The sequence below is a fragment of the Hypomesus transpacificus genome, unplaced genomic scaffold (assembly GCF_021917145.1).
Source record: "Hypomesus transpacificus isolate Combined female unplaced genomic scaffold, fHypTra1 scaffold_31, whole genome shotgun sequence".
In the NCBI taxonomy this organism is placed as follows: Eukaryota; Metazoa; Chordata; class Actinopteri; order Osmeriformes; family Osmeridae; genus Hypomesus; species Hypomesus transpacificus.
Window position 1 is genome coordinate 1,268,709 of NW_025813837.1, and position 23,388 is coordinate 1,292,096.

The 23,388-nt window shown below is 48.2% G+C and overlaps 1 protein-coding gene across 1 annotated transcript; it reads right to left on the reverse strand.

The window, feature by feature from the left end:
* Positions 1-582: 582 nt before the first annotated feature.
* On the reverse strand, positions 583-15,568 carry hs3st1l2 (heparan sulfate (glucosamine) 3-O-sulfotransferase 1-like 2). Its single transcript, XM_047015906.1, has 3 exons — positions 15,278-15,568; positions 2,211-2,621; positions 583-1,973 (listed from the first exon to the last, which is right to left on the reverse strand). The coding sequence occupies exons 2-3, from the start codon at positions 2,466-2,468 to the stop codon at positions 1,302-1,304; spliced, it is 930 nt and encodes a 309-aa protein (XP_046871862.1). The 5' UTR covers positions 2,469-2,621; positions 15,278-15,568; the 3' UTR covers positions 583-1,301.
* Between the last annotated feature and the right edge of the window lie 7,820 nt (positions 15,569-23,388).

The window sequence follows — 23,388 nt, forward strand, 5'->3', positions numbered from 1 at the left end:
AAGACTTTGCACCCATATATGGTGTGATGAGTTCATCCCAGATCTGAGTCTGTCTGCTTGGCTATCCACAGGGAACACATGAAAGAAATGGCTGCCTTGCATCTTCAAAGGTAGGGAATCATTTGTCTCTTACTGTACGTCTCTCTCTCTCATCTCTCTCTCATTTTCATGCTGTTGCTCTACAAAGGTATCCTTCTGTCATTGAAGAGTTTCTTATTGGAGGGATAAATGGACGAAGGATGGAATGAGGGAGAGAAGATCGTGAGGAAAGGAGGAGACAGAGAGAGTGAAACAGAAAGTAAGAAAGATAGAGATCCTTACAAGGGGGGTAAGCATAGAGTTGTAGGTCTGTCCTGAGGCAATGAAGAGATTTATCACGTTGGTCAATTGACTGTCTCTGATCAAACGGCCTTTAATCTAAGTAGCTGTGGCGCTTACTTTGAGGGGTAGTTCAACATGACTGTCATAATGCAAGTGTTTTGATTAATCCAAAAAAGCAGATTGTGGCTGCAGGGCGATGTTCATAAAACAAAAACTGAGGCGATATGAATCAGGGATCTGTAGGTTAGGACATGTGTAGACGTTTATTGAAGAAGTGTTTAAAAAATGAAGCTTACAATACTTTGCAACTAAAACTCCTTGAAGTAGCTAAATTCAAGAGACCAGAAATAGAGATTTCTATTAAACCTTTAAAAGGGTAGTCCAGCATAAAAATCTAAATGGGTAAACATTCAAACATAACTACTTCAACAAGCACATTTCTTTTCACAGTCATTCTTTATACAGTCTGAGCATCTTCACGTTTTAGCTGACTAGCTGGTACAGTGAATCTGCAAAGTCTTGACCAGTTCATAGTGCAACAATAAGCACCTCTCAGATCCCACATTTAGCTATCTGCTATTTTAATCACACATTTCATCACGTCTGTGTGTCGCCCCGTGTTGTCCTGCTCACAAGATCTCCTCATTCTTCTTTCATTATCCCGATGGTTTAATTGTCACAAACAAATGGCACTGTTACTATGGCCTTAAAAACAACATTTTGCCCTGTAAGACATCATCGAGTCTGCCATGTGTTCATACATAGGCCCTGCCAGTAGAGGGTAGTGCAGCACTGGAATAAGACTTGCTGGTCTCTCTCAGCTCTCGGTCTGGTCGCTTGACCCAAGCACACCAGGCATCCCAACCAGGTGACCTGACAGATCCCTCCATCAACCCAGCTGCCGGTGGGAAAAAATCCTCTTCACCGATAGGCTGAAAGTCACATGATCCCTCGGGACCCCCTCCCCCCAGCTGAGCTGGTCAGCACCAGGAGAAGGTGCGGCCCACCATGTCGAAGAACATCCTGTTGGCCTCCCTGAAGTAGCGACACAGCTTCTTGAAGGCCTGGGCGCTGAGCGGAGCGTGTGGGCGCCCCTTGGACTCGTCCAGGCACTTGTCATGGCCGCCGGCCGCCACCAGGCAGTAGAAGCCCTTGGTGGTGTTGAAGTAGAAGTTGGAGGGTGAGATGCGCGGCGGGAGCTCCAGGAACCTCTCGGCCCGCTGCAGCTCCGGGAAGGGGTCCTGAACCAAGGCCTCCCCGTCCACCACGTGGACCTGCTTTCTGGGGAAGACCTCCAGCCAGCGGGCCAGGTGCTGGTGGTACAGGCTGCGCTGCAGGGCCTTGTAGGCAGGGTCGATGCGTCCCTCGGGCCCCAGGAGCAGCTCCTCCAGGGTCTGGTAGGGCTTGTTGCGGGCCAGGCGGTTGTGGAGGACCTGGGTGTAGTCGGAAACCAGGCGCTCAGCCGGGTCGCGGACAATGAGGAGGAGGCGGACTGCCGGGTTCATGTCCCAGACGCGTGCCGGCACCTCGGGGGAGGAGAAGTACCCAGGGGTCTTCTCCACAGTCAGCTGCCTGGGGAGGGTGAAGGGCATCTGGGCCCGGTACCAGGCCAGGCCCCGGCGGTAGTGCTCCTCCACGTTGAAGTAGTGGACCTGAGAGAGAGGGAAGGAGTGGGGGAGGAGAAGCGAGGTCACAAAGGGTGAGGAGAGGAGACACATCATTTGATCTGTATGTGGCCTTTGTGATACAATACAATGTAACGTTTTATGTGATCGTCACACAACTACTGAAAATGACTCCTTTGTATTTTGAGTGGGACTGTTTGAATGATGAGGGTCTGAGAGTAGTCACTCGGAAGTAGACCCCTGACGAACCATCACAAGGATCACCTCGGCCTTGGCCACTTCCACGTCCGGGTGCAGGTTGAGCATCTCCAGCAGGGCCCTGGTACCCCCCTTCCTCACGCCGATGATGATGGCGCCAGGCAGGCGCTGCTGGGTGGCGTTGCGGAGGGGAGGGGAGGAAGAGGTGGAGGAGGAGGAGGAGGAGGAGGAAGAGCTGGCTATGCGGAGCTCCCGTAGGCAGATGCACAGCTGGGTTTGCAGAAGGAGCAGAACCAGCAGAGCTAGCAACACTGTCCACAGCATGATGGGGAGAGAGAATACACACACACACAGTCACTCTCACACTGAGAGGCGGAGGCCAGGTCACGTGGACGCCACTCATGTAGCTTCGAGGCGTCCAGAGATGGAACCGTTCACAGCAGGGTTCCGCAGGGTTCCTCCTTTACACTGGAGAACCTGCAAGAGACACACACACTTATAAGATACAGATATAAACTCACCATCCAGCCCTGTCACAACACCTCCCCCCAGCCCAGTCTATCATCTCCACCCGGCCCTGTCACAACACCTCCATCCAGCCCTGTCTATCATCTCCACTCGGCCCAGCCACAACACCTCCATCCAGCCCTGTCTATCATCTCCACCCAGCCCAGCCATAACATCTCCACCCGGCCCTGTCACAACACCTCCACCTCTCTCTGCTGTTAGCAATCACCACGCTGCTGTTGTTGTCGAGGACGACATCTTATTAATTAGCTTGTCTCGTGTTCCTGCCGATCCCTGTTCCTGTGTGAGCGTGCTAATTGCGCCCGGTGGGACAGATGTCGTGCCCTCGACCTCTAGCCCGGCACCCCCTGCGGAGGGGATGTCGTCATTTCTCCTGCTCCCTTCGTCGTCTTCCTCCTCACCTAGATCCTGTGTTTGTGTTCCTCTGCCGTGTGGTGTCACTCTGCCTCTGTGTGTGTGTGTGTGTGTGGGGGGGGGGGGAGAAGCCAGATGCCTCATGTTAAGTGGGTGGATAACCTCCGCTGTGACTGATACACTAGAGTATCTCCCTCCTGTCGCGTCGAGCATTCTGCTTCATTTCCCCCCCCAACCCCCCGTTCTCCTCGTGTCTCTCGGTCTCTTTGTCTCATGCTTTTCCCATCACGCTTTCTATTCTTCTCTCTCTCTCTCTCTCTCTCGCTCTCTCTCTCACTCTCTCTCTCTCTGTCTCACTCGCTTTTTCCCAACGTTTTTCCACCTGTAACAACTATTTCTCTCTCCGTGTGTCTCAATCTTTCTCCCTTTCTCTTCCCCCCTCCCCACCCATTCCTTCCAAACCTTAGCTCTCTCTCTTATTTTCTACATGTTTGGTCAACATTTTAAGAGAATCGCTTTACAGTTTGAGCCAGTCACAAATCGTTTCTAGAGACTCATCTTCTCAGAACTGACCGTGTAGTCCATCAAACGAAGCAAGTCTCGCGCCATGCTTCAATTCAACAAAATGGCTGACTGGATTAGCAGTTTGTGATGGGTGAGTGGGGAGGCTATGTTCCTCATTAATAACATACGAGGCTCCAGACAGCCTCTTTAGATCTGTTCAATGAGGCTCACGCTGCAGTCACTGTGAGCCCTGGTCCCTGACAGACTGGCTCTCATGACTCACATCAGTGACCAAACAGCAGCCGCTGAGGAGAACAATGCCAGGGCTGTCAGTGGTGCGTTAGCTTCCCATATTGACAACAGGAGCAACAGCATGCCGCGAGAGGAAGACGACCTGAAGTCAATTATCTGTGAAGAAGCAAATGCATCATCTGTGCGTCTTCGGGGGAATCTCGCTCGCTCGATCGCTCTCCCTTTCTCTTGCTCTCTCTCTTTTTTTTCCATCCCTCCTTATCTCTCTTTCCTTCCCTCACTTTCTCACTTTATTCTCCCTCTCAATCTCCCCCCCTCCCCTCTCTCTATCTCTCTCTGTCTCATTCTTTCCCTCCTTCTTGCTCTATGTCACTTGTTTCTTTCTTTGTCTTGCCCTCTCTCTGAACACTCCCTCTCTCTCTCCCTTTCCCCCCCTCTCTCCGAGTTTGTAGGTGGTTGTGGAGGTTTGCCAGTTGTTTGTAACTGTGCCTAGGCTCTTTGTATGTATTTTGGTACGTATCTTCTGTTGTGTTGGCTTTCTCTCTCTCTCTCTCTCTCTCTCTCTCTCTCTCTCTCTCTCTCTCTCTCTCTCTCTCTCTCTCTCTCTCTCTCTCTCTCTCTCTCTCTCTCTCTCTCTCTCTCTCTCTCTCTCTCTCTCACGAACACACACACACACACACATACACACATGCCCAGCCTTAGAAACATGGTTCCTGGGAGCGCTGGTATTTAAGACAGGGGGTTCAGGATTAGCCTACATGCAGGGGGGGAGGGAGGGAGGGAGAGGGAACGGGAAGGAGGTACTGTGTGTGTGTGTGTGTGTGTGCTCTCAGCAGGAGGGTGTGTGTGTAACTTAGTGAGAGAGATTGGCCCTGTAGGGGGTGGTGTGGTGAAAAGCCTGAGAAGTGCCAGTCTTGTCATATCACCAGGGCTGGTGGACCTAGATAAACTCTCTCTGTCTCTGTCTCTGTCTCTCTCTCTCTCTCTCTCCCTCTCTCTCGCCCCCCCTCTCTCTCTGTCCCCTCTCCCTCTTTCTTTGTTATTAGCTCGACTTTCTCTTGTCTTTTGTCTCTCAGTTTCTCTCTCACTCTCCTGTCAGTTGCACTTTCCGCGGTTCTCTCCAGTCTTTTTTCTCCTCTCTTCATTCTCTCCATCAGTAGATGAAACGGAAGCTCTAAACACCTGCGGTTCCTCTGCTGGTTTCAAAACCAAAGAAAATGTTTTTTTGGGGGAGAGGTTTCTACGCTATACTGTATATCATCACAATAACAGGACCAGTACAAGTGCCTAGATATTAGTGGCGACCTTTCATAGAAACCCATTAAAAATGTTCAATGCTCTCATTAAATTAGATCAAAACAAGGAACTTTGCTTATGTGTCAACTTTGCATACACGCACATTTTACAAGTAGGCCAACCCAGTTTATATGACTCATTGTTGAGCATATGAGGGCTGAAGAGAGGGAGAAGGGAAGGAAGAGAAAGTGAGAAATAATAATAATAAATCAGAAGCTAGTCTGAAAATATGGCTTGCCTGCCTGCCTGCCTGCCAGTCAGCCTTTCTGGCTGTCTTTTGACCTTCATTGAAATCTGACCTTCTTCTGCCCAGTGACCCCCTGCTAGGTTTCAAATTAGACTCTTTAGAACAACTCTCCCGCTTCCACCCCCTTCCACCCCCTTACCCCTACACACATACACACACACACACACTTCTGCCGTTGAATACACAACCAACAGACCCCCACCCCCCTCCCCAGTTGTTCGCGCTTGAAGATCTGGGTCAATCGTATCAAACACTGAAAAGAGTTCCATCTTCCCCCTCTCTCTCTCCCCCCCACTCTCCCCCTCTCTATCTATCCCCCCACTTTCCCCCTCTCTCTCTCCCCCTCTCTCTTTCTCTCTCACGTTCTCTCTCTCATGTGTTGACTTTATATGGTTCATTGTGAAAGATAGGGGTATATATGCACACAATGGGGCAGAGGGGGGGAGGGGGGGGGTGTGTGTGTATCAAGAAGAGATAAGCGGGGGCGAGAGGGAGGGGTTAGAGATAAGAAGAGAGTGTGTGTGTGTGAGAGAATGAGAGAGAGGGAGAGAGGGACCAGAATGGAGAGGAGTGGGTCTATGGTTCTAATTAAAAGAGCCTTTGCATGGGTGTCTGGGGACAATGCGGTTGGCACGCTCAAGTCTGTGTGTCTGGTGTGTGTGTGTGTGGCATGTGTGTATGTGTGTGTCTTCGTGTTTTGTCTGACACAGTGCCGTGGATGACATTTGGAACGAGAGAGACAGAGAGGAAGAGTGAGAGAGAGAGCGAGAGAGATAAGGGAGAGATAAGGGAGAGGAGAGAAAGGAGAAGTGAAGAGACAGGTTGTTTGTGTTCACCAGGGGGACCGATGGGTCAGGTCACTTTAAATAAACACACACACAGAATGGACACACACACACCTACACACACACACACACACATACACACACACACACACACACACACACACAGACACACACAGCCACAGGCACACACACAAACTCTTCAACCGACCCACATACTTGTTTACGTGCAAATGGGCATATGTATGTGTTCCCACGGTAACAGCCTGCAGGCCTTCTCTGATCCATCACAGTGGATTTAGATGACCAGGTCAGACACCCCATAACTCTCTCTTTCCTCCCTCTTGCTCTACCTCCTCTCTCTCCCTGTCTTTCTCTCCCCCTTTCTCTCTCCCTTTCTCTCTCTCTCTCTGTCTGTCCATCTCTCTCTCTCTCTCTCTCTCTCTCTCTGTCTCTCTGTCTCTCTCCACCGTTTCTCTCTGTTTCTCTCTCTCTCTCCCTCCTTCTCTGTCTATTTCTCTGGTCTGCTCTGCAGGTTGGGTCCCCAGGAACTAAAGTCCAGGCTGTAATGTCACTGGTGTGGTTGTCAGGAGGTTGTCTGGAGGGTTCTGTGTGTGGGAAGAGGGGCCTGCCCAGAGCCTGAGTCAGGGTTGATGGACGGGTGGAACCCATAATGTGTGTGTATTCACCTATGTGTGCTTGTTTGTGTTCAAGTAGATGTTTGTTCATGTCTGGGCGCGAACATGTGCACAACATTTGAGTGAATATGTACGTGTGCGTGAGTGTGTGTGTGCGTGTATACGTGGGTATGTAAGGGCGGTTCGTTGACAGATGGGGTTAGGTTCATTATGTTTGGTCAATATTGTTATGGGCCAGTGAACCGATATGGTCTGGGTCTTCAACTGGGTATCTGGGTTAAACACAGTCAGCAAAGGATCAGGAGGGTGAGGAGAGAGGGAGGGGGGAGGAAGAAAAACAATCATTGTTTTTATGTAATTATGAGCGTGGCGGGGTTTCAAATGAGAAAAGGACAGAAGAGCGAGGGATGGTAAGAAAGGAGATGGTGGAGAGGTGAGGAAGAGAGGGAGAGGTGAGAGAGAGACCCTTGGGAATGCTCTTGGAAAGAGGTTGCCATACCGACACCCACGCCAGGTGGATTTCAACACCTACTGCCTCGCTATGGCAACCGGTCTTGAGAAACAACCTCTCCTGAAGCCTCCTCCCAAGAGAGAGAGAGAGAGAGAGAGAGAGAGAGAGAGAGAGAGAGAGAGAGAGAGAGAGAGAGAGAGAGAGAGAGAGAGAGAAAGAGAGAGAGAGAGAGAGAGAGACAGAGAGAGAGAGAAAGAGAGAGAGAGAGAGAGAGAGAGAGAGAGAGAGAGAGAGAGAGAGAGAGAGAGAGAGAGAGACTGAGCACCACAAAGAAGAAGTAGAGAGATGGGAGGATGACGGGGGCTGAAGGAAGAGTAGAGAGATATTGGCGGTCACAGATGATGTCACAGTCGGTGCCATATTACAGCCAAATGATACCCGTGATGACAGTAATAAACTAGATCTGGATCCGGTTAACTTCATCCCGGGATCATCCCAGACTCATCCAGGACTCATCCCAATCTCTGTCCAGACTCGCTGACCCAGATAGTTACACTGAAATCATTGTGAAGTAGGAGTCTGTTCCACAGAGACTCCCCATCCTCACCCACCCCCACCCCAAACAACACACACACACAGAGTCCCACATGAACACACACATGCATTCTCACCTTTCTCATGTGACTATTAGGCAAATCGCTTTTACTAACAGGCAAATTACTGTTTGCAACTCTCCACAGAGTAAACACTTCATCCATCTCTGTCTCTCGCTTAGTCTCTCTCCCTCCTTCACTGTGCTTCTCGGTGACATGTGTAATAGCCTGTGTGCCTCTGTGTCGAATGCCTCAGTGGCTCTTCAGACACACACACACACACACACACACCCACACGCTCTCACTATGGGAGACGAAGTGACAGGCTGGAGGACATGAGGCCCTTAGCAGGGGGGGTTTTGATTGACCAAGCACTTTATGACTCTTAAATGGCTTTACCCCCTCCCCCTCTTCTTTTTTTCCCCTCATCCCTCTTTCCATCTCGTCCACCCCCCCCCCCCCCCCCCCCAGCCCACCCCCCCCCCCCCCCCCAGGTCTGCAGACTCTCACTGGGAGTGGAGGTTAATGAGAGCAGACACAAACAGCTACAGCTACTAACGCACAGCCACCCGGACCCAGACCCACGCCGACGCACACGTGCACTTACACACACACACACATGCACTCACACACTCCACCGTGCCCTCACACACACTCACTCACGCACACCCACATGTACACTCACTGACACAGATACATACATTAACACACACAGAAACGCCTTCCTACTGGCGCTCAAGCACCAAGGTCACCCCCATGGTCCTAGACTGCAACCCCCCATTGGGGTGCTTCACGACCATCGCCCTTGGTCCACACACAGGGGGGTCTTGTCTGTGTGTGTTAGGGGGGGGCGAGGGGGGGGAGGGTCAAATGAGTTTGTTAAAAACAACTCAATAAGAGGAAGATTGGGGTGATTGATTTCAGCAGTCTAAACAGCAGGAGGGGCGGGTCATTCTAACGTTCTTCTATTGATGCGGTTTTTAGTGTGCTTGCTATCAGCAAGGCACTGCTATCTCACATATTTATGATTATTAGTATGCTTGCTATCAGCAGGACATGATGACAGAGATGGCATCATCCACCAAGGAGAACCAACACTAGAGCCAGCAACCGAACTTGAACCAGAACCAGAGCCTGAATTAGCACCAGAACCACCATGTGAATGACCAGAACCACCACATCAATTAGCACCAGAACCATAGCAGCTAAACCACCTCAAGACAACCTGAGGACCCTGACTGACAAGAGCCACAGACCCATCCTGAGCTTCAGCCTGGGAGTGTGTGTGTGTGTGTGTGTGTGTGTGTGTGTATGTCAGTATGTCAGTGTGTCTGTGTGTGTTCATGGACAAAGGTGGGACTTCTCCAGCTCTCTCCATCTGGCTGCCAGCAGGGGGTCCTGTCACCTCCGTTTAGAGCCACTGGGGTGTGATGGCCCTGCCCAGACCGCCTCTCTTCCTGGTCTGACTATGTGTGTGTGTCTGTGTGTGTGTGTGTGATTGTTAACGCAACCCACTCTGCATTTGCTTTGCTTTGTGTGTGTGTGTGTATCTGTGTCTGTGCTCCTGTGTTGTGGTCTACAGTGAGGACCTTAACCCTGATGGTGATGGATGGTTGCCAGGTTGATGAACTTTATCCCTCTCGAGGTCCTGTAAACACAGTCTTAGTCAACCCAGAGCCAGCAGAGGTTAACAGGATAGACAGATGGCCTCTCTTTTAAAGTGGATTAAAAGCATGGTACCGCTGATGTGGAACTTAGGGTCTTAGACAGGTGGTCCAAACTAAAACAACGGATGAGCCTTGACTGAAACATTGTTTGCGACAAGACAACAAGACGGCATCGTCGGCTTCGAGATTCAAAACCGTTTCAAGTGATGAAAATGTTCAACTCAAAAGGGATACATTTCTCTGTATTTCAAACTGCACTTCTGGAGCACTGTGGCACTGTGGCCCTGTGGCACTGTGGCACTGTGGCCCGGCACTGTGGCACGGCCACAGGTGGGATAGACTCGAGTCGTGCTGAGAAATCACTTAGAAGTCCTTCAACTCCCAGAACTCTTGATGAGGGGTTCTAACCTGCTCATTGGCCAGGCAACAGGGTTAATAGGCCGTTCTGTAAAGTGGGCAGTGTGTGTCCAACACTCATCTGGCATGTTGTGACAGAAGTGGAACAAGCTGGGGATATTCAAAGATGGACAGTTCCTGATCATGTCTGGTATGGTGACTCACACACACACACACCTACCTTCTCCCACACCACTCATCCTTGATGACTTGAAGACTGGATGCCTCTCTGTGCCCTCCAGAGGACTCCGGAGAGCTCAGAAAATAGCGTTCATGTATTATTCAACCTGCTCGTCGAGCTAATGCTGTTTAATGTGCCCAAACAGACAGAATACCCACAATGCACCTCTGTACCAAGGTGACAGAGCAGTTACACTCACCCCACGTAATGACAGACTGCTGAGAGGGAGAGACACGCAGAGAGACCACTGGCCGAGAGTGGGAGAGCTGACAGTGAGTGACAGCACTGACAAGGAGAGACAAGGAGAGTGACCACTGATTGAGACAGGGAGAGAATTAGGGAGATAGGGAGAGACACAGGTAGAGACACAGGTAGAGAGACAGGTAGAGAGACAGGTAGAGACATACGGGGCGAGAGACATGGAGACAGACAGGGAGAGAGACTACTGATATAAACTGATCACCTTGCTCGCAGACTTCTCACTTTGTCAATCTCGCTCTCTCAATTATTTCTGCTCTCCCTGACTTTCTTTTGGCCTCCCACGCTCACACTCTCTCTAACTTTCCCGTTCCATTTTCACATTTTTATAGTCTTAATATCACCTTCTCCCTTTCTTTACTAGTTATTTGTCTCTCTTCCAGCCTCCTCTTCCACCACATTAAGATGAGTGGAGCTCAATGGGTGGAGCTCAGTGGGTGGAGCTCAGTGGGTGGAGCTCAATGGGTGGAGCTCAGTGGGTGGAGCTCAGTGGGTGGAGCAGTTGACTGCAGATCAAAAGGCTGCAGGTTCAAAATCCTGCGTGTCGCTTTGGATTACAGTTTTTTTTATTCGCTTTGGTACTATTTTCACAAGTAAGGTGTACATTTTCAAAACTCTTAGTAAAAAGATCCAAACTGATCACACTTGTAACGCAGCTAGTCATTCTTTCAAAACCTCATGGAATGCTTTCAAACACAAGATTATTGTAATATGTAATGGGAACATTTGGTTTAATCACCAAAACACAACTGTATGATCTTCTTTCAGTTTAGTACTCTTAACAATCAGTTCATCCAACAGCAAACAATGCAAGATACATGTTTCAAATCGGCCTTAGAAGTGCTGAAATTAAAATGCTAAAGTACTATGTAAAAGACAGATTACAGTTTCACATTAGGCAATACACTTACGTTACTCACATTTACATAATCTATAACTTCCTAAATATCCATCCTATGTGTAATCAAGTGAAGGATCAATGAAGACATTGTCTACAATCATTTGGCCAAATTAGTTTTTACAGTAGTATATAATTTTTCAGATATAATTGTAACATTGGTTAACTTTCTATTACTATACTGTACGTATGTAACTGAATGAGAACAAAACATAACATTTAGAGGCCCCATGCCCACCTCTCTGACCTCTCTGTTGGAGCCCATGCCCACCTCTCTGACCTCTCTGTTGGAGCCCATGCCCACCTCTCTGACCTCCCTGTTGGTGCCCATGCCCACCTCTCTGACCTCCCTGTTGGTGCCCATGCCCACCTCTCTGACCTCTCTGTTGGTGCCCATGCCCACCTCTCTGACCTCTCTGTTGGAGCCCATGCCCACCTCTCTGACCTCTCTGTTGGAGCCCATGCCCACCTCTCAGACCTCCCTGTTGGTGCCCATGCCCACCTCTCTGACCTCTCTGTTGGAGCCCATGCCCACCTCTCTGACCTCTCTGTTGGAGCCCATGCCCACCTCTCTGACCTCTCTGTTGGAGCCCATGCCCACCTCTCTGACCTCTCTGTTGGTGCCCATGCCCACCTCTCTGACGGATCTCTTGTCCACAAGCTCTTCCTATTCCCTGCTTTCTATCCTGCTCCATGTTGAAATAATTTGCCAGTGTTTACGCCCCCACTTTTACGTATATCAAATGACCAATTGTGGTTACCCCAATTTGAAATCAAGTAGTAATAACGAGTATTCATCATGTGAAGTTACAGTAATTTATATGTTCGTACAAAAACAAATTGTATTTCTTTAGTTCTCACAATCGATATACTGTTTACTGCTGAAATGAAAATATATAGGTTTACCAAACGGTTCAGTGATTAACCATTAAGATCTGTTGGATTCAGTGTTGGTCAAATAAATTTACGCAAATTAAATGAGAGGCATATCAAAAGCATTGTGAGCATTGCATTGTGAAAGACAATTACTTCATATGAAAAAGTGATTGTGTATTTTGTGCATTGTACATTGTCAATTGAACAGAGCTGGAAAAGCACAAAGAGAGTGAGACAGAGAGAGGGAGAGACAAGGAGAGAGACAAGGAGATACAGTGCCCTCCAAAAGTATTGGAACAGTGAGGCCAATTCCTTTATTTTTGCTGTAGACTGAAAACATTTGGGCTTGACATCAAACGATGAATGTGAAACCAGAGATCAACGTTTCAGCTTTTATTTCCAGGTATTTACATCAGGATCTGATGCACAAATTAGAAAATATCACCTTTTTGTTCGAACCCACCCATTTGTCACGTGAGCAAAAGTATTGGAACATGTGACTGACAGGTGTGTTTTGTTGCCCAGGTGTGTCCTATTACATACATTATTCAATCAATAAATACCACTGAATGTCTACACTCAGGTTCAGATTGGGTAAGATAGGTTTTGTCTATGCAGACTGTATTCAGAGGTGAAAACAACATGAAAACCAGAGCGCTGTCTTTGGGTGAAAAACAAGCAATTGTGAGTCTTAGAGAAGATGGAAAATCAATCAGAGCCATTGCAGAAACATTGGCCATAGCCAGTACAACCATTTGGAATGTCCTGAAGAAGAAGAAAACTACTGGTGTACTAAGTAACAGACGTCGAACAGGTAGACCAAGGAAAACATCAGCAGTTGATGACAGAAACATTGTGAGAGCTGTAAAGAAAGACCCTAAAACAACTGTTAGTGAGATCAGCAACAACCTCCAGATGGCAGGAGTGAAGGTATCACTATCTACTGTTCGCAGAAGACTTCATGAACAAAAGTACAAGGGCTACACCAGAAGATGCAAACCACTCATTAGCAAGAAGAATAGGAAGGCCAGGCTGGAATTTGCCAAAAAGTACAGAGATGAACCTCAAAAATTCTGGGACAAAGTTTTATGGACTGATGAGACAAAGATTAACTTTTACCAAAGTGATGGAAAGGCTAAAGTTTGGAGAAAGAAAGGAACTGCTCATGATCCCAAACACACAAGCTCATCTGTGAAACACGGTGGAGGTACTGTCATGGCTTGGGCTTGCATGGCTTCTTCTGGGACGGGCTCATTAATCTTCATTGAGGATGTAACACATGATGGCAGCAGCAAAATGAACTCGGAAGTCTACAGAAACATTTTGTCTGCCAATTTAAGGAAAGATGCAACCAAACTGATTGGCAGAGCCTTCATCATGCAGCAAGATAACGACCCAAAACACACTGCCAAAACAACAAAGGAGTTCATCAGGGGCAAGAAATGGAAGGTATTAGACTGGCCAAGTCAATCTCCAGACTTAAACCCTATAGAGCATGCATTTTACCTGCTTAAGAGGAGACTGAAGGGAGGAACCCCACAAAACAAACAACAACTGAAAGAGGCTGCAGTGAAAGCCTGGGAAAGCATCAAAAAGGAAGAATGCAAAAGTTTGGTGACGTCAATGGGTCACAGACTTGCTGCAGTTATTGAAAGCAAAGGATTTGCAACTAAATATTAAGTCTTATTCACTTAAATATGTTTTAAGTATATCTGTTCCAATACTTTTGATCACATGACAAATGGGTGGATTCAAACAAAATGTGATATTTTCTTAGTTGTGCATCAGATCCTGATGTAAATACCTGGAAATAAAAGCTGAAACGTTGATCTCTGGTCTCACGTTCATTATTTGATGTCAAGCCCAAATGTTTTCAGTCTACAGCAAAAATAAAGGAATTGGCCTCACTGTTCCAATACTTTTGGAGGGCACTGTATATACATGAGGTGCGAGAGAAAGGGATAGAGTGTGATACAGGCAGAGTGAGAGATTGAGATAGAGAGCGTGCGTGGAAAGATAGAGAGACATGTTTGAAAAAACTGACTTTTTGATGATCTGCTTTGAGTTTTGTACTAACAGTTGTGAGCTTTTACCACATACTTGTGAAAATAGTACCAAAGCGAAAAAAAAAACTGTAAAGTGTTCGTTAAATGAATGAAATGCATGATGTAATTATCACTTTTAATTGACGCATTTACCATGTATAAAATAGAACTAAAGTAAAGCGACTGGGCTGAGTTGAACAGAACAGGGTTGTCCCACTAGAAGATGAATGTTTGTATGTCTGTGTGTATGATAGCCGGTCACTACGACTCACATGACACCACAGTTCCACAATGGATCTATTCACTGTATCTCAATTTTTCTCTTCCAGACGTCCCTCCCTCCCTCTTTCTCTCTATCTTTCCACGCACGCTCTCTATCTCAATCTCTCGCTCTGCCTGTATCACACTCTATCCCTTTCTCTCGCACCTCATGTATATATCTCCTTGTCTCTCTCCTTGTCTCTCCCTCTCTCTGTCTCACTCTCTTTGTGCTTCTCCAGCTCTGTTCCTCTTCAAGCGACACAGAAGGACATGTAGACAGGCTGTGGATTGGCCTCTGGCCCACATGTGTCTCATTTGACCTGAGCCGGGGCATCTACCTCGAGAGGACCACTTCTCTTCCCACGCGTTAACAGTTTAGACACAACAAAGATGGAATTACCCACAATATTTCACTTTCTTCATCGAAACGTTTTCACTTTCTTGTAGGTGAAGGTTACGATAGAGTTTGTTGCCTGACTTGTGTTTGGTTTTCACACAGACACACACAAACACCTCCAGACCTTGGTGCATACTCTGAAGCTGACCCTGACTTTAATCCCTGACCTCGTCCTCAACACAGACCCAGCCAGCCCCAGACCCAGGTCCGGACCCAGATGTTTATCGTATGCACCTTCCTGCCACAGAAAATTCCTTGCTTGTGTGAACTTAAATGGTGAACGTATAGCCTATCTGATCTGATCTGAGATCTGAGATCCAGACTCAGACCCAGACCCAGTTTACATGGTATTGAGAAAGACTGACAATTGAAGACTAATTTAATAGGATAACAGTCACACGGCTGAAAATACCCTGGATCTACAAAACACAGGAACCCACAGGAGCCCACAGGAACAAGAAGCGATAATAAGCGAGAGATAATGAGTGAGAGAAAACAAGTGCTCTTACCTGAGTGATGAGTCTTCCTCTGGTCTTGTGTCTTTCCCTGATGTCTCCTTTTGTCTTCTCTTCTACAGACAACCTCAGAATGGACGGCTCTGAATCACTTTTCTACCTCCCTTCCTTCCTTCCTTCGACTTTCTTCTGTTCCTTCACTATTCTTCCCTGGTGAGGCTAGTCTCTGTGTGTAGGGGTGTGTGTGCTTGTGTCTGTGTGCGTGTTCGTCTGTGTGTTTGTGTGGACCGTACGTCTTTGGCCCCGTGTCAGCCACTGTGTGAGAGAAAGAGAGTGTTTTTGAGCGACTTTGCTTTGTGTCGACCCTGTTGAGCGTGTGAGAGCGAGTGAGTGGCTGAGAGTGAGTGAGAGCGACAGAGAGAGAGAGAGATATAGAGAGAGAGAGAGAGAGAGAGAGAGAGAGAGAGAGAGAGAGAGAGAGAGAGAGAGAGAGAGAGAGAGAGAGAGAGAGAGAGAAAGAGAGAGAGCTTAGCTAGCACAAACACATCGCCCCCTAAGGGAACCCCCCCCCCCATCTCTCCCACACAGACCCGCCCCCTCCCCACAACTCCCTTTCATTTTTCTTCTATTAAATCCTTCCATTCTTTCAACGGAACACCTTGACTTGACTGAACAGAGAATTTCACTCTCACAAGTTTACATTATACAGAATATATATATATATATGTATACAAAGAATTCTTCAGTCGTTTCTCAAACTTTCGTTCTCCTTTTTTTTCTTCTCTCCCTATCTTTTTGCTTAGGAGAGCCCCTTAATCATGAATAAGTTACAACCAGACAGTTGCAAAGGCTTACATAAAGCAAAACAAATGCAAACATTTCTCTCTGTGTTCTGACAGTGAGAGTCTCTGGTAACACCTGATAAAAAAAATATTTCAGTTTGCACAGTCTCTTTCACAGTCTCATTTAAGAGATTTGTTAAATATTTAGAACACAAAAAAGAATTCTGAGTAATTCTGTCTCTGGATTACATTGAATATTTCATGAGAATTTGGAATTAATAGCACTAAGTATTCTTGACAGAGCAACACAATTTGAACTATTCCATAGAGGATAGTCTACAAGACTATAGTTGTAAAATGTGGCCCTACCAAGACTTGCAGACAGTAAAAGTATTATGCAACACAACAACAACAATCTTTTTATTCATAAAAATGATGAAGATAGACTCTTTCCCAGTAATTTTGGGTGAAATTGATGTGTTTTGTATCTTGAGAGCAAACGCACACACACACACACACACCAGACTCCAAAGGAGTGTGAATGACAGGTCAACTGTAAAAATCAGGAGTTAATAATTCAGGATGGTAAGTAGGTGTGTGTGTATTACTGTAATCCTACATTTCTTAAACGAGGCCCACTACATATCCAGTCTCATACAATACTCCAGAAACCATCCAGAAAGACATCCTACATCCTGTCGTATTGAGAAGCCAACACGGCTATTATTCTGAACCCCTCGACACCAGGAGGATGTGTGTGAACAGCGACAAAGACGAGGGAACCGTCTTAAGCTGCATGAGAGAGAGATAGACAGAGAGATAGACAGAGAGATAGACAGAGAGAGAGTGCATGCACGGCTGCTGTACCAGTCGACAAGAAGTTGCAAAGGTGTAAAGGTGTGTGGTCGCGAGTGACGCGGCCAGAACAAATCTCTCAAACGACCTCCGACCTTGAAACTACCTCCGGTCGGGGTTCACTCGGAGCGCGATCGTGAGGCAGCCAAAGAAGACTCCACACAGATGAGCAGCACTGGGGGCCGGCGTAGGAGGTGTGTGTGTGAGTGTGTGTGTGTGTGTGTGAGGAGTGTGGGGGTTGGAGCTGAAGAGACCCCCTGCTATCTTAACATCTCCAGAACCCCCCACCTTCAAGCTTCCCTCCTATGCAGTCAGGATTTCTCTGTGCATGTTTTGCGGTACAAAGGTGGGGGGGGGGCGTATTTCTTTCGCAAAACCAAAAAGGTGCCCCCCCTGTTGGGGGGTCTCCGTGGGGGGTACGCTTGGCAAGCCCCCCCGCCCCCTCTCCCGGCTAGCCCAGAGACACACTCATTAGTACTCCCCTCTCTCTCTCTCTCTCTCTCTCTCTCTCTCTCTCTCTCTCTCTCTCTCTCTCTCGCATCCCTGTCTCATCCCCCCTCACTCATTGTCTTCCATCATCCCCCCTTTCTCTCTCTCTCTCTCTCTCTTTCCACTGTCTCTTTTTCACTCTTCCTCTCATTGTTCTCTCTCTCTCTTCTCACCACCACCACCACCACCACCACCACCACCACCACCACCACCACCTCCACTACCACCCCCTTCTCCCCTCATGCTCTGTCAACCACCCTCTCATCCCAGCAGCAAACCAGGAACACCCAACTTTCCTTTTCGTCTTTGTGCAGACTGAGAGATTGGGTGTCTCGGTTTAATGCTCTGTCTCTGAACGTCTCCCCTCCGCCCCTCTCCCTCTATCATTCTCGACCTCCTCCCGGAGCTTAGTTTATCTCCCTCCACTCTCTTTCCTGCCGCCGTTCCATTTTCTCTCCATTCACACGCGGTTCTTTATTTTTGTCTTTCAAGCTCCGTCTGTGATTTGGCGCGCAGTCGGTTGGTCCGTGAGAAGCGCCTGGAGGGTGGCCGCGCAGCGGGGCCGCGACATCTCTGAATAAATAAGCATGGGTAATTTGCTCCGTGTCTGCCCTTCGCTCTTTTTTCCCGGGCGCTCCCGTCGTTCCGTGGTTCAGGCGGAGGAAGATAAAAAACCACAATAAGATGGTGGGCGATCTTCACAGAGACTCATTATATGGTTGTCACTGAAGTTTTCTCTCAGCTCTTTGTGTCGGCCGGCTGAGCTTCTCTCAGTCAGACCTCGTTTCTCCGGCAAAATAATCTCCGCATTGGCTCAGTAGCCTAATGATGGGGTGTTGGGAAGAAAAGCTCGATTCAGCGAAGCCAGCCAGCCCAATCCACTCGAGCCATTAACTCAAAGCACTTGTAGCCAACAATACTAAATCCATGCAGCCTAAAGATGTTATAGGTAAATAATTTGACTGATATTTAGACCATGCAGCGTTTATTAAAGTATAGGATATATAGCCTACCGAATATCTGTCTGAATGAGGTTTGATATTTTATTTTCACCTGCACACGCATGATGGCCAGACTAGGCTACATTGGAGTGTGAACGAAAGGTCAACTGTATAATCTGTTGTTAGTGTACTAATGCAGGAATGTGTGCGTGTGTTTGTAAGACTATCTTCGCTTTAGCGACTTAGGAAAGAGGAACTATGTCCAAGCTGGCCCATAACACGTTCCAAGAAACATCCCCGGAATCTCCCCCCATTGAAGAACTGGCGTGCCAGATAGAGACTCATTAAGAGACTTTCATTCAGCAACCAACAGAATAGTCTGTCCCTCTCTGGGAACATTTGGTCAAAGCTGGCATCTCCTCATATCTCATTGCCGAGTCTCCCATGATGGCACACGGTTCTCTGAAGAATTAGGAGACATATAAGGAGTTAACTGGCCATTGAGGCGTTGTGTAACTGCGCGAGACATACTTTGAACTGAGCCTAATTAGCAAAGTCCAACCAGCTGGGCTTGTTGGACCTTTCCTGGTGCATCAATGAGCGTTGGACCTTTCCTGGTGCATCAATGAGCGTTGTAAACTTGCGGGCTTTTTTATATTCACGGAATGGAGTCGACTCCCATGCCTTGCTGTTTGTGGAAACGCCCGAGGTTGAGAACGGGGGACGGTCGTTATGGAGATGGGATCCCTGGCTAAGGTTGCGATTGTACACACTTTTAACACTTGTTTAGGCTACTGCCTGGAGTTCTGGCGAGGTTAATGAGCAATATAGTAAGAGCGCGCAAGTTCAGGACAGGTTTTTGTCCTTCAGGGGCGTATAGGTTTGTTTTCAAATAGGTGGGACGGCTTTTTAATAACTGAGTTAAATAGATTTGCCGTGTTCCACCCATGTCTCAAGAAACTTACGCCCCTGTCCTGGTGCCGTATAGGGGGGGAGAAAGTTAGGACAATTCTAAGGGCCCCTGACTAACTTTTTTTTCATGGGGCCCTAAATTCCTGGCGCTGCCCCTGTAGACACATACAGACTTGCTGCATCTACACAGCGCAAACACGGACAACATGTGTGTGTGTTTGGGCGTGCTGCTGGAATAGCTGCGTGTGAGTATGTGAAGAAAAGTACTGGCAGAGACGCAGAGGAGTCACATGTTTGGGTTCTGTACGCGCTCTGCGTCTCTGGAGAAGGATGTACGCTGCAGGGGTGGTTTCACGCCAGCAGACTCCCTCTCCACTTACAAGAAACGTGAGATGGTTTCCGCCCCCCCCACCCCCACCCCCTCCACCTGGTACTTCAACAAACAACAAGAAACAAGAGGATGAACAAAAAAACAGAGTTGGGAGAGTCAGCTGAAGTTTTGGGTGAAAAAACAGTTAGTTTCTGCTTTTCTAAGGGTGAGCTCTTCAGCTAAATAAAGCCAGAATTTCATCATGAAGGAAACAAATGTCACATTTCTGAGATGTCTGAAGCTTCTTTCCCTGACAGGAGTAAAAGGTTTTCGGGGAAAAAGCTCATTGATGCAAACAAAACCCATGTCCATTATCTTTCACATTCACACTCTCTCACTCTGTTCTGTTGATTTGCTTCTTTCCTTTTTGCTGTCTAACTCTGGCACCGTCTGACACCTGCCTGTACACTTTCTTTCTTTCTTCCTCTCTCTCTCTCGCTCTCTCTCCCTACGTCTCAAATCCCATCTTTTTTCTTTTGCTTTCTCTTTATTCTTTACACTTTTTTCGTTAAGAACGCACTACAGCTGACCTTACAAAGTATGCAGTAGGCAAACACTTCCCTGGCATAGCATCGCACCTTGAACTTTGACCCCCTTGCTCAAACATCCATCACAGTTCGACTATTTGTCTCTTCCTCTCTCCCTCTCTTTCTGCATTATCTCCTCCCCCACCCTCCCCTCCACACCCAGAGCAGCTGTGGTGTGAATTGGGTGTGTTGTGGCTGGATCCTTGTTCCTATGGGTGCTCCACTATGACGCTCATAGGAGACCTCCTGGCCCAGAGAAGGGGGGGAGAGGGAAGAGAAAGACAGGAGGAAAGAGGAAGGGGGCAGGGTGGGAGGGGATTGAGGAAAGGAGACGAGGGGACTGGAGAGGGGGGGGGGGGGGGGGGAGAACAGGCTTTCTCTGCTGCAGCGCTTTGACCCTCTGGGTGTTTGAGCTGTCCTAACAGGCTGGTCCACCTAGGGGTCAGCAGGTCAGATGGTCAGTTGTTCACACATCACAAGGCAACGCTCATACAGCATGTCTCGACGTAGATGAAATGGTGTGTGTGTGTGTGTGTGTGTGAGGAGTCCCTCAGTTCATGTCAGGGTGATGATGAAGAGACTCTGAGAGGAATTGGTAAACAACTGATGCAGTACAGTCTGTCTTGCTAAACATGCTGATGGCAGCAAGCTTCCTTTAATCCCACTCTTCCTCCTCCTCTCCCTCTCTCTTCCTTCCTTCCTCCTCTGCTCCAACCATCCATCCAACTATCCATCCAAACAACCATCCAACCATTTTTATGTGGAGGTGCATAATCAACAAGAAGGAAGAAACTCTAAGGTTGGTGTGTGTTGGTATGCATGTCTGGGAGTCAGGTGGCTGAGCGGTTAGGGAATCGGGCTAGTGATCTGAAGGTTGCTAGTTCGATTCCCGGCTGTGCCAAATGACGTTGTGTCTTTGGGCAAGGCACTTCACCCTTCTTGCCTCGGGGGGAATGTCCCTGTACTTACTGTAAGTCGCTCTGGCGTCTGCTAAATTACTAAATGTAAATATAATCTAAATGTCCGTACTGTACTATGCTGTTCTGTACTTTGTGTGTGTGTGTGTGTGTGAGAGAGAGGTATCTTGTTCAGAACATACACGTGGCCTCGAAGGGCCAAATGTCCTTTTCCACTTCCTTTGTCTCCATGGTGAAACAAACAATAAAAATGTTGGCGGAGTGCCGTTAACGGCTGAGTGTGTGTGTGTGTGTGAACACCAGGTGTCTATTCCGGATCACAGCGTTGTCAGGTAGCTCCCAGATGACCCTGCAGTGTGTTGTTTGTTTTAGCAGTTCTCTCTCTGACCCTCATACCCCATGTACTACAGAACCCTCTCCTCTCTGACAGACAGTGTAATCCTCCCTGTTCCCCGCTGGTCTCTGAAGAATTTCTTCCCGGCATTATTAGTTTGGTCCAAACCTGCAGTTCCCCTGATCCAGGATGATGTATTCGTGGTGTACAGCACTCAATTCGCTGTCGGCTTGTCCATTGTTGCGTACTTGTGTGTGTTTCTTTGCAGGGTTACCTCTCCTAAACCTTGCAGCCCTGACAGCCCCTGGCCTCAGCATACACCTCCCAGCGCTCCTCTGAAAACGCCTCTCCAGCGAAAGGCCCTGAATAATTCAACGGTGCTGTAAAAGAATGAGCTATGATCCTCCGTGAACATGACCCAACTCTCCACAGTCATCCAACCACGTCCCTCCGCCTTCCTCCCCCTCTCTCTCTTCCCTCTGAGAGAGGGAGGGGAAAAAAGGGGAGCTAGGGAGGGGAGGGAAATAGAGAGAGAGAAAGAGGGAGAGAGAAGAAGAGTAAAATAGATTAGACTGATGGTGAAATCAGTTTATCATTTTTCATTAGACATGATCCCCCCAGAGCCAAACCTTTGTATCTCTGGGTTCAGGCTGGTTGTTGCTGTTTGGTTGGTTGCATGATTTGCGGGGATGTAGAGAGGTTGATGTATGTAACACATCTACCAATTACACAGCTGATTTATCTGTCCAATATACTGGAGCACAACTGGGTTTCTAAATGACACAAAGTAAAGAAAAGATCTCTCAGAAAGTAGGAATGAACTGACAAGCAAAACAAGGAACAGAAGGAGAAGAGATGTTCGAATACAACTTGTGTGTGTGTGCGAGAGAGAGAGATATTAAGATAGAAGCGTGCATCGCGCCTTCTTGTGTGCTTGTATCCCTCCTCCTCTCATTTGACCCACTCTGAAGTGTTAGACAGGATAGACACAACACCTCTCCTCTTTCCCTCTCTCTCTCCTTCTGCCCTGCTCTCTCCCTCTTTGCTGCTCCCTCCCTCCTGCGGTCTCCCTCTATCTCTCCCCCTTCTTCCCCCTATCGCTCTTTCTATCCATGTCTACTGATGTCTCCCTCTCCTGCTATCTCCCCCCCCCTCTCTCTCTCCCTCCCCTCTTTCTTCCCCATCCATCTATCTCCCCCCCTCTCTTCTGCTCTCTTTCTCCATCTCTCCCTCTACCACTCCCCCCTCCCTGAGTCCTGCGTGTCTGCAGGTGTTCTGCCTCAGGACGTGTCCACATGCCAAAGTGCTTCCAGGTCGTGTAAGTGTCACGGACAGGGGCGCAACGCGACTCGTCTCCGCGCCACCCGCCTCATATCATCACGCCAACACGCACCGGAGCTCAAGGTTGTCCCTTTGCCCCCGACCCCGACGTGTTCAGGAGAGACGCCCCAGATCACCCAGGGTCTCCATCACGTCTTGATGAGGTCCCATACAAGGTCCTTTTGTTCAGCCAGGGGTTAAGTGCTTTAGGAAACCAGTGTATGGGCTGCCAACCTTCATCTGGGTGGAGAGTCAGGTGTGTGTGTGCCTGTTTGATTGGGGCTATAATTCGGGCTATTGGGGAGTGGCGATGTCAGGGCTTGTGTGTGATTCTAAGTGCTTGTGTGCTGGTGCTTTTTTTAGCGCGTGTGTGTTTGTGCGTGTGTTTGTGTGTGTGTTAGAAAAAAAGTACCAGTGTAAATGCACCTGAAGCCTTCCAGGCCCCTGCCCCCCCATTAATTTTATAACGTTGAGAGCGGGGGGCAGAGAGGAGAGCAGATCAAATATTTATCTCTAACCTCTCCTCCACTCGTTCACCCCACTCCCTCCTACCTCCTCCCTCTCCAATTTCTTTCAGTTTTTTTCCTGTAGTTTGGTCTACTTCTCCACTCCTCAGTTCCTGGAAGGTATATTTATCCGCCCCTGGACAGAGAGCTGTCTGTGTTCAGGGATTCTGGGCTCCAGTCTTGAGCGACACGAGATTCACTCACCGTCAGAT